Here is an 11903-nt window from a genome sequence, read left to right as displayed (position 1 = left end):
CAGAAGTGGGGCTAACTGAAGCTCAAGCTTTCTGGCTGGACAACCAAAAACTAAAGCTCCAGGGACCTGAAAAATTTCTAGGAGACCATAATGAAGACGGGGCCTAGAAAAGTGACATCATAAATTTCTGAACCCCTGGGCTTACCACTGAGTTGTGCATGCATGGATGTGATCATAGTTGGCATGCCAAAGACTTTTGAGAGTTGAATAGACATAATTCATCCATGTCCTGACTGGTCCCTGGTAGTACAGATCTAAGATTCAAATAGCATTGCAGAGGCATTCAGTTGAACAGGCACTGGAATCGCAGTGGGTAGAAATCGAGGCCTGAACCTAACCAGGTCTATTACCTATTAAAACAAAAACATAAACATTCTGCATAAGATTTGACTAAGATCCAGAGGCTTTATAGCATATGATTATTCCTACTCTCCAGGATACAATTCAAACTTATTTGGCATATGAAGAACCAGGAAAATCTCAAATTGCCTGGGAAAAGACAATCAACAAATGCCAAGGCTGTGATGACTTATATGTTGGAATTATCTGACAGACTTCGAAACAGCTCTTTATAAAAATGCTACACTAAATGCCCTTGAAACAAATGGAAAAAGTAGAGCATCTCAGTAAAAAAAAGAGAAGACATAAAGAAGAACCAAATGGAATTTTGAGAACTGAAAAATATAAAAACTAAAATTAAAAACTCAATGAATATTCAAAGACACAATAAATAAATCAAATATGGAATATCCCAAAATGTTAAAGCAGAAAAGAAAAAAATAGAAGAGCACCAAGAGAATGAATAGAAAAAATGTTAAAGATAGACTTAAAATCAAACATATTAATAGGTACACTGAATGCAAGTGGGATAAATTTACCAAATAAAACAAAGGGGTTGTCAGAATGGATAAATATGATCCAGCTATGTGTTCTCCACAAGAAACTCATTTTATTTTACTTTATTTTATTTTATTTTATTTTATTTATTTATTTTTTTGAGATGGAGTTTCGCTCTTGTCACCCAGGCTGGAGTGCAGTGGTACAATTTCAGCTCACTGCAACCTCTACCTGTCAAGTTCAAGGGATTCTCCTGTTTCAGCCTCCTGAGTAGCTGGGATTTCAGGCACACTCCGCCATGCCCGCCTAAGTTTTGTATTTTTAGTAGAGATGAGGTTTCACCATATTAACCAGGCTGGTCTCAAACTCCTGAGCTCAAGTGATCCTCCCACCTCAACCTCCCAAAGTGCTAGGATTACAGGTGTGAACCACCACCCCTGGCAAGAAACTCACTTTAAACATGATATGGGTAAGTTAAAAATAAAGGCTGGCAAAATACATACTAAGAAACACTAAACCAAAGAAAGCCAAAGTGACTATCAAAGTGGACCTTAGAGTAAAAAATTAGCAGAGATAAATATAGATGTTATGTAACTACAAAAAGGTAAATTTGCCATAAAGTCATAATGGTCCTAAATAGGTATGCACAAATATCCAAAGCACATGGAAAATTCACCAAGATAAATCATAAACTGGGTTATAAAATAAACTTTAACAAATGTAATAGTATTGAAATAATACAGAGAATATTCGCTAACCATAATGGAATTGAATAAGAAATCAATAATAAATAACAACAACAACAACAACCACCTCCAAATACTTAGAAATTAAACAACATACCTCTAAAAATTCCATAGGTCAAAGGAGAATTCACGAAGTGAATTAGAAAATACCTTGAACTGAGGCCAGGTGTGGTGGCTCACACCTGTAATCCCAGCACTTTGGGAGGCTAAGGCAGGTGGATCACTTGAGGTCAGGAGTTTGAGACCAGCCTGGCCAATATGGTGAAACCCTGTCTTTACCAAAAATTAGCTGGGTGTGGTGGCACGTGCCTGTAATCCCAGGTACTCGGGAAGCTGAGGCAGGAGAATCGCTTGAACCAAGGAGGAGGAAGTTGCAGTGAGCCCAGATTGCGCCACTGTACTCCAGACTGGGAGAAAGAGCAAGACCCTGTCTCAAAAAAAAAAAAAAAAGGAAAGAAAGCAAGATAGCGAGAAAGAAAGAAAGAGAGAGAGAGAGAGAGAGAAAGAAAGAAAGAAAGAAAGAAAGAAAGAAAGAAAGAAAGAAAGAAAGAAAAGAAAGAGAAAGAAAGAAAGAAGGAAAGAAAAATATATTTTGAGCTGAATGAATGTGAAAATGCAACATAGCAAAATTTGTGAGATACTGCTAAAGCAGTGTTTATAGGAATTTTAGAGCTCTGAATACTTAAAGATCTCAAATAAATAAACTTCTACCTTCAGAAATTAGAAAAAACAAGCAGAAGGAATGATACATTAAAGATAAAGGCAGAAATCAATGAAAGGTAAGAGCAGAAAAATGATAGTTAAACCAAAATCTAATGATTTGAACAGATAATTGATAAATCACTAGCAAAACTGAAAAAGAAAAAGGAGAAAAGATACAAATTACCAATCAGATATGAAAGAGGATATTTCAGTACAGACTGTACTGATAAAAAAAACAAAAACAAAAACCGTAAGTCAATCTTATGAAACACTCTTAGATTAAAAGGCCAAATCCTCACAAACTACTAACCATGTAAACTCATCTAAGGTAAAGTATACAATCTAACAGAACAATAACTATTGAAGAAATTAAATTCATAGCTTAAAACCTTCTAAAATAAGAAATCTCAAGCCCCAGATGGTTTTTCTGGAGAATTCTACCAAACATTTAAGGAAGAAATACCAGTTTTATATGCTGTCATGCAGAAAACAGAAAAGAAAGGAATACTTCCCAAATTATTTCATTAGGCATGCATTAACCCAATTCCAAAACAGTCAAAAACAAAGAAAGAAAACTGCAGACCAATATCCCTCTTGAACATAGATTTTTAAATCCTTAACTGTTTAAAATCAAATCCAACAATATAAAAAGAATAATATGCAACAACTAAGTGGAGTTCATATCAGAAATATAAGGTGGTTTGTTACTTGAAAATCAATCAGTACAATCCAACATGTTATGAGTCAAAACAAGAAAATCTATATGATTTCATCAACTGATGCAGAAAATTATTTGACAGTATCCAACATCAATTCAGCAAATTAGGAACAGATAGGTTTCCTTAACAGAAAGATTTCCTTAATAGATAAACCTCAACAAATGTAATAGAATTGAAATAATATAAGTATGTTGTCTAACTATGGTGGAATTAAAAAAGAAATCAATAATAAATAACAAAAAAACCCCTCCAAAACAAAAAAATAGATTTCCTCCATCTGATAAGGGCATGTCAAAAACTATGGCTAATAGCATACTTCATATGACTGAATGTTTTCCCTCTAAGATTTTGAAAAAGCAAGAGATACAAAAACTGAAAAAAAGGCAATTTTTAGCATAAAAAATAAATGAAGAAAGTCATTTTTCTGAGTGAAAAAAGCCTTATACAAAACAGCATTTATTCTATTTATAAATCATAACCATGTTTTAAATCAGGCAAAACTAATTTATAGTGAAAAAAGTCAGAGGAATGGTTGCCTCTGGATACAGATGAGGATTGAATGGGCAGGAGCAGAGGGAAATTTCTAGGGTATAGTCATGTTTTATGTTTTCATAAGGATTTGGGTGACGCAGGTGTATGTATTTCCTGCATTTTTCAGAACTCATCAAATTGTTTTCTCAAGATTCTGTACCTCACTGTATGTAAAATTTACCTTAAAATGGTAGTGTAAAAAATATTACATTCTAATTAATGATTTGTATGCTGAAGTGTTCAGAAGGTGCTATAAATGGAATGTTTGTGTTCCCCCCAAATTTATGTTGAAAATTTGAAATTCCATACGTTGAAACGTAATCCCCAATGTGATGGTATTTGAAGATGACGCCTCTGGGTGGTGATTAGGTCATGAGGTTGGAGCCCTCTTGAATGAGATTAGTGCCCCTATAAAAGAGAACCCAGAGGGTTCCCTTGCCGATTCCACCATGTAAAGACGCAGTGAGAAGACAGCCATCTGTGAATCAGGAAGCAGACCAAATCTTCTGGTACCTTGATCTTGTACTTTCTAGCCTCAAGAACTGTGAGAAATAAATTTCTGTTGTTTATAAACCACCAGTCTATGATAATTTGTTATGGTGGCCGAAACAGGCTAAAACCAGTGAAGTCTGCAACTTACTTTGAACTGTGTCTAAAGATACAATTGGCTGATGGATGGATAAAGGAAAGAATAGATAGCTAATAGTGTAATAAATATGGTAAAATGTTAACAAAGTGACAAGTAACAGAGAAAATTGTGAAAAACATCTGGAGATGCAATGGTGATGGTGGAGTTTGTGGGACTAGGTGCTGTTTTAAACTGACGTCTATAGGTTGGTGTCTCAGTATGTTTTGTGCTGCTATAATAAAATACCTGAGACTAGTTGACTTAGAAACAACAAAAATGTATTCCTCACGGTTCTGGAGGCTGGGAAGTCCAAGATCAAGACACTGCCATGTGGCCTGGTGAGGGCCTTCTTGTTGTGTCCCCACTGGTGGAAGACGGAAGGGCAAGAAAGGGAAGAGCACCATGTCCTCACATGGTGGGACTGCAGAAGAGAGAGAAACAACTCCTGCAAGCCCTTTTTTATGGCAGCATGAATCCATTCATGAGGGCAAACCCCTCATGACCCCTGCACCTCCCATTTGGCCCCCCTTTCAATACTGTTGCATTGAGGATTAAGTTCACAACACATGAATTTTGGGGGTCACACTCAAACCATAACAGTTGGTGTCTTGGGCCTGGGGCAGGAAGCAGCTTGGGAAGGTTGTGAGAGGAGAAATTAGAAAAGAAACAGTTCCAATTGTACCCTTGTTTCCCTCACCACTGCCTTGGATAGACAGTGACCCACATTTTATATTGGTGTCCTCCAGACTAAACCTCAGGCTCTAGTATAGAGCCTTGAGCTTGTGAAATGCTGAAAGAACAATGAAAAAAAAAAAAAAGGTTCATTAGAAGCTAAGAAAGATTTTATAGCTATATGAATATTTAAAAAAAGATTTAAAAGACTTTAGGAGAAACAGCATCATTAGAAAAGGAGAAAGTTACTAAATAACTTACTAGGAAGGGAAAACAACTTTAGACACTTATGTGCAATGTCCTTGTAATAAATGAAGACTATGTGATATAACTGTAAAAGAAGTGGAGAAATACGTCATTGTGAGGGATTTAAATTACTTTACTTGATTGTTTTATCAAACAGACGAAGAAAAATCTGCAAGGATATAGAAAATAAGAACTTTACAATGAATAATCTTGACCTACTGGACATATATAGAGTTCTGCATTTAACAATGAGAGAATTTACATTTTTAAAGCCCAAATGGAACATTTACAAAAATGAATCTTATACACAAAACCTCAAAATTGTAAAGAACGGGTGTTATACAGACCAAAACTTATGACCTCATGGCAGTGAAGCTAGAAGTTAAAAACACTTCTAAGTAACTCATAGGTTAAAGAATAAATTATAATAAAAATTGTAAAATAACTGAACAAAAATAAAAATACCACATTAAAACTTATAGGATTCAGCTAAAGGAGTTCTTCAAGAGAAATTTATAGCCATAAATACTTATAATAGAAAAGATGCATCAAAATTAATGAATGAAGAAGTTAAAAATAAAATAACCAAAAAGAAAGCAGGAATAAAGATATAATATGATTGAGTGAAAATTGATGAAACAGAGACAATAAAAATAAGAGTGAAAAATTATGACCTACAGTAAAAGGTGAATTCTTAGGGGAAAAAAACCAAGGATTCACTTATATGAGAATTTGTTTCAACCAGACTTGGGAGTATCATAGGGGTGCAGAAAGCAGCGTATATAAAGGACCCACTTTTCATATAGTAGAGTTGCCAAAAGAGTTTCATATAATATGCGTGGACTTTGTTATATGCAGGGGTCTTGGTACCAATCCCCCATGTATGCTGAGGGACAACTGTATATAAAATCTCCAGATATCATCCTAAATGGGAAAACTTTATAGTCATCTGGGGAAACAAGACAAGGATATCCAATAAATCCATTTCTATTTAACACAGGATTGAATGTCCTAGTGCTGGAGATCCTAGCCAGGGCAGAAAAAGAAACTGGAGTCTAAGGATTGGAAAGGAAGAAATAAAACACTAGGTGTGTGGTAACTTGTTATGCAGCAACAGAAAACAAATACAAATACAAAATACTTAAGAATAAATCTATAAAAGATGCAAGATATTTATATAAATGAAAGACACATAGGAAAAATTTCAACATTGTATTAAGAGATAGGAGTCCTAAATAAATGGAGAGATATTACATATTCATAAAATGTAAGACATAACTAAGCAATTGTCAGTTCTTTCAAAATTGGTCTATCGATTCAAGGCAATGCTGATAAAAATCTCATTTTCTTTACGGAACTTGATAACTCTAAATGTTGTATCAAATTATAAATTCTAAATGACTACTTCTAAACTCTATATTAAAACTTAAGGCCATGTGTGGTGGCTCAATCCTGTATTGCTAGAACTTTGGAAGGCTGAGACTGGAGGATTGCTTGAGGCTGGGAGTTCAAGACCAGCCTGGGCAACACAGTGAACCCCTGTCTCTACAAAAATAAAGACATAGGAAAAACTTACAAAATTGTATGAAGAGAAATGAATCCTAAATAACACAGCGAGACCCTGCCTCTACAAAAATACAAATAAATTAGCCAGTCTGGGCACAGAGTAAGACCTCGCCTCTACAAAAAATAAGCCAGATGTGATAGAGTGTACCAGTGGTCCCAGCTACTTGGGGCGGTGGGGATATGTGGGGGGTATGGACAGCGGGTGATGGTGGTGGCTGAGGTAGAAGGCTGCAGTTCTAGTTCTTGTATTATCTAGTGTGATATCGGCGATACATGCACTCCTCCTTAACTGAGGCAATTAAAGACAAGGTGTCACAGACCGCTAAACACTATAGTTGTGCCACTGCACTCCAGCACATCTGGATGTGCTGAGGTCATAACAAGGCTTGAGGTGGCACATCTCACACGTGCTTTTGAAAATCTAATCATCGTGCTTACGAGCTACAAAAGAATTGAAGGCAACATTTTAAAAATACTTTTTCAGGCCAGGTGCTGTGGTTCACACCTGTAATCCCAGCACTTTGGAAGGCCCAAGCGGGTGGATCATCTGAGGTCAGGAGTTAAGAGACCAGCCTGGCGAACATGGTGAAACCCCGTCTCTACAAAATACAAAAATTAGCCGGGTGTGGTGGTGTACGCCTGTAGGCCCAGCTACTCAGGAGGCTGAGACAGGAGAATCACTTGAGCTCAGGAGGTGGAAGTTGCAGTGAGCCGAGATCATGCCACTGCACTCCGCCTGGGTGACAGAGTGAGACTCTATTTTAAAATAAAATAAAAGCACTTTTTCAAAGACATGGCTACTGTTCAGATGCTTGTATTTTTAGGGTATGTGTGTGTGTTAAAAAACTTTCCAGTGAGTAACACAAGTATTCATTCGTAACCTCAATGTGTACTGTGCAGGGAATTATTCCTGCCAAATTAATTCTGCCTCTAAGCCCCTATTTTGGTAGGTGGGCAGAAAATAGTTGTAACTGGGACTCCCTCCCCCTGCCTAGGGCCACATACACATTTAGGGTTTGTATAAGCTACCAGGAAGGATGGAGAAAAGGCCCCCTAATCCTCCAGCTAGGATGATCACCTAGGAGATGTCTTTGTCCCAAGCCTGACCAGTCTCTGAATGTCTAGTGGTCCGCAGCTCCTGTGTCACTTTGTTGCACTGTAATTTGTGCCAATATTGGGAGCCTTGGGATACCAGGGCTTATTCTTACCATCTGGGACAAAACGCGGGCAATAAAAGGAATTTTTCTTACACTAAATGTAAAGGAATTCAAAGTAGATTAATTGGCTTTTTAAAGTATATCCTTGGCTAGGCACAGTGGCTCATGTCTGTAATCCCAGCACTTTGGGAGGCCGAGGCGGATGAATCACTCAAGGTCAGGAGATAGAAATCAGCTTGGCCAACATGACAGAAACCACCATCTCTATTAAAAATATGAAAATTAGCGAGCATGATGGTGCGTGCCTGTAATCCTAGCTACTACTCAGAGGCTGAGGCATGAGAATTGCTTGAACCCAGAAGGCGGAGGTTGCAGTGAGCTGAGATGGTGCCATTACACTCCAGCCGGTGACGACGTGAAACTGTCTCAAAAAAAAACAAACAACAACAACAAAAACCAAGAAACAAAAATAATGATATCCTTTCTACTTTTTTGATGTTAAAATGTCTTTTCTGAAATAACCATAAGATGCTTAATATAATTTATTTAGCAAAATAAAGTGTTGGTACCTTTAGGTCCATTGCAATTTTTGTGTGCGTAGGGGGTGGGGAAGGTTGTCAAAGATAAATAAAACTGGACATTAAAGTGGTGAAAAACAATTTTATTCAGTAATTACTAACAGGAGGGGAAAGAGCAGCGTTCCATTTCAATGTAGAGGTAATTGAGCAGCTTACAGAGAGAATAGGGGAGGGTGAAAGAGCCGGAATGCATGCAAAAAATTTCAAAGTCAGTCCGTATAAAAGTGATTAGACCAGCTGTGTCAGCTAGCCGGCGATTATCACTGAAGTCAGGATTCTACCCTCCCACCAAGAATGGGAGACAGTAACCTTCCAGATGATTAAACTTCAAAGGAATGGCTTTCAGGTCCTTAGATACTCCTGAATTGTAGGAGAGAACACATACATGTCAAGGGGACAGAGGAAGGACTCACAATTGTAAGCTCTTTTTTTTGTAAATGCTCCAAGAAAGGGGGTCAAGGGCCTATGGCCAGGTGGGCAGTATTGCGTTTTCTCTGGGAGACATTTAACCGAGAGGCCTGGGGAGAGATCTGCAGTCATCCTAGGAACACGACCTTTTGCTGCTACAAGCCTCACTACAGTCTGGTGGTCTCTTTTTGCTGAGGTTTTGACAAGGTCATTAAGTAACAAGAATTCTGTAGTTCTCATGATCCATACGTCATTATTCGGTAAAATCCGTTAGGTTTAAAATTAATTACTGTAATCTCTTTGATATCTACATTGCTCCGTAACTGAGGCAATTAAAGACAGGGTGTCACAGATGTCTAAGCACTTCTAGATTCCAAAAACCCATAACCTCAAAGGAGCACTGCCCCTCAAAGCTCACCCACACACACCTCCCCTTCGTTACCTAGAGAAAAAAGACCAAGGCCTGATGACAAATTTTATCATCAAACTTCTTAAGTGGCGCATGCCAACAGTTAGAAAAGGAGGCTTTTCATCCAGAGAGAACTGCACTGTCCTACACCATCACAAACCAAACACCTTAATGAAAGTTTGAAAGAAATTCTCAGACCTCCAGATACAGGGGACAGGGAAAACAGAAGTGCAAGAAAGAACAGCAACTGTTTACCATAAGGGCCTTTGGATAACTTCAAGAAATCGGCTACTCAAATTAGCTGCAGAAAGGCCTAAATTAACTAAAACAGTTACAATAAAACTGAAGTCCTGAGATTTTAACGTAATTCCAAATGCTAATATAGTTTCTTCAGATCTATCTTTCGAAAGCTTCCTGGAAATGTATTATGGCAAAATGTGGCTGTAAGTACAGGTCCTGTCACTGGCTGTATTCAACTAAAAATAAAAAGAAAAAAGAAAAAAACAAAATGCGACTTTTTTTTTTTTTAAAAGACGGAGTTTCACTCTTGTTGCTGGAGCGCAATGACTGGACCTCGGCTCACTGCAACCTCCTCCTCCCGGGTTCAAGCGATTCTCTTGCCTCAGTCTCCCGATTAGCTGGGATTACAGGCGTGCACCATCAAGCCCGGCTAATTTTGTATTTTTAGTAGAGACGGGGTTTCTTGATGTTGGTCAAGGGGGTCTCAAACTCCCAACCTCAGGTGATCCGCCCGCCTCGGTCTCCCAAAGTGCTGGGATTACAGGCGTGAGCCACTATGTCTGGCCTTTATTTTCAATGTATATGTTAATATCAAAAACTTTACATTTCTAATTTAATCCACTCATTGCAATTGTTTCTGAATGCATTCCATTTATGCATTAGTAAAATGCATTATTAAAGAAAGACAAATTAAGTCAGATATTTGGATTAATCATTAAGTCTACTGTAGTATAAAGCAAGGAACTTTCCTTCAGGACATTTAATATATTAAATGGGCCAAAACACTGACTTGTCATTTAAAAATTTTTTAAGGTCACGTTCATAAGTGTAAAAAAAAAAAGGTCATGCATAGCCGTGCGCAGTGGCTCCCGGCTGTAACCCCAGCACTTTGGGAGACCCAGGCGGGCAGATCACCTGGGGTCAGGAGTTCAAGACCAGCCTGGCCAAAATAGGGAAACCTCATCTCTACTAAAAATACAAAAATTAGCCAGTCGTGGTGGCGCGTGCCTGTAGTGTAGTCCCAGCTACTACGGAGGCTCAGGCAGGAAAATTGCCTGAACCCAGGAGGCAGAGGTTGCAGTGAGGGGAGAACGCCAACACCAGACTCCAGCCTGGGTGACAGAGCAAGACTCCATCTCCCAAAAAAAAAAAAAAAAAAAAGCATGCCTAATGGTTATTTATAAAATACGCGCATACATTTTACGTTAATATTATTACGAAATAAAGTAACGTTTATATAATTATTTCAATAGTTATTCCTATTTCAAGTAATAATGGGTAAATTTAGCACTAAATATAAAAAAAAATTGCATGGGCGAGCTGTTTTCCTTAAAACACGATTCTGAGCACTAAACGTTACAAAAACAGATACCTGCTACAACTGTGAAGGATAAACCGCATTTCCCTATTATTGCAAGAACAAAGGTTTTAACAAAAAATTTTAAGGACTCTACAGCCGCCTTGTTCTTTGTTATCCCACCCCTGCCCGCCTCGGCTAATGGTTTTGGGGCCCGTTTGCTTGGTGCGTCTGGAACTCCTCAGGCGGCGGGCCTCTGGCAGGAAAAACCGCACCCCGCACTGGGCCGGGAGCTGAGGCGCTGGTGGCCCTCGTTGGTCCCGTGGGCCGCCTCCCCCTCCTGCAGACACTCGAAGAGCCATCCGGCCGCGTCTCTCGCCGCCCGGCCCCGCCACTAGGCTGCCGCCTCCGCCGCCGCACGGAGAAGGGCGAAGACCCGCCCCTGCAGGTGATTGACGGGCAGTCTCCTCCAATGGTCAACGCGCTCGGCCCCGGCGGGCTGGGCAAGGGCCGCGGCTCGCGGAGGAATCTCTCTTGCCCTTTAGTCCCGGGCAAGGTGTTGCGGCCGGCGCCATTTTCTCGAGCCGCCTGTTTCGGGTGCCGCCATGTTGGTGAGGAGAAATCACCGTTACGGCCACTGTCCAAATCCCCGCGTCGCTGCACGCCGCCCGCCCGCTCCCACGCCACAGCCACCGGCGGCGAATAGAGACTAGAGCGGCAGCGCCGGCAGCGCGGGGCCGTTGCCCAGTGTTTGCAGTTAGAGCCCCACCTCTCTGGCGTGGTTGTTAATAGACTGGAAAGTCTGTGTCTGTGTCGCTCACTAGTAACCGTGAGTTTTTACCACTTCGTCACCTGTCGGCGGCGGCCGGGAGCAGGTTCCCGCAGGCGGCGCAGGGGTCTTCCCCGCGCCCCGTCGCCGCCGGCCTCGCAGACCTGCCCTCCAGCCCCGCCCCGTTCTTGACCAAACATGACAGACTCTGAACATGCAGGGCACGACAGGTCGGGAACCCTTCTTGTCTGTCTTTCTGTCGGATGAGAGGAGGGGTCTGGGGCGGCGGGAGCGGGCCGGGGCCGGGCGCCTCCTGCATGACCTAGACGTCTCTGTGTGGCTCCGTCAGTTCCATGACGCGCACCCTTATGTAAACTGCTGGATCGCGGCCGCGGGGG

The 11903-nt window shown here is 40.2% G+C and overlaps 1 protein-coding gene across 1 annotated transcript in view; it reads left to right on the top strand.

The window, feature by feature from the left end:
* Positions 1-11303: 11303 nt before the first annotated feature.
* The window catches only part of ZC3H6 (zinc finger CCCH-type containing 6), a 58453-nt gene continuing 57853 nt past the window's right edge, over positions 11304-11903 (top strand). Inside the window, exon 1 of the mRNA XM_011980513.1 lies at positions 11304-11735. Within this exon, the coding sequence (XP_011835903.1) occupies positions 11704-11735 (32 nt within the window). The 5' untranslated portion in view covers positions 11304-11703. The remainder of the gene's footprint in view (positions 11736-11903) is intronic.

Source organism: Mandrillus leucophaeus, unplaced genomic scaffold, assembly GCF_000951045.1.
Source record: "Mandrillus leucophaeus isolate KB7577 unplaced genomic scaffold, Mleu.le_1.0 Scaffold214, whole genome shotgun sequence".
Taxonomy (NCBI): domain Eukaryota; kingdom Metazoa; phylum Chordata; class Mammalia; order Primates; family Cercopithecidae; genus Mandrillus; species Mandrillus leucophaeus.
The sequence above is the reverse complement of the archived record's forward strand: the minus strand, read 5'-3'. Positions and strand labels throughout refer to the sequence as shown.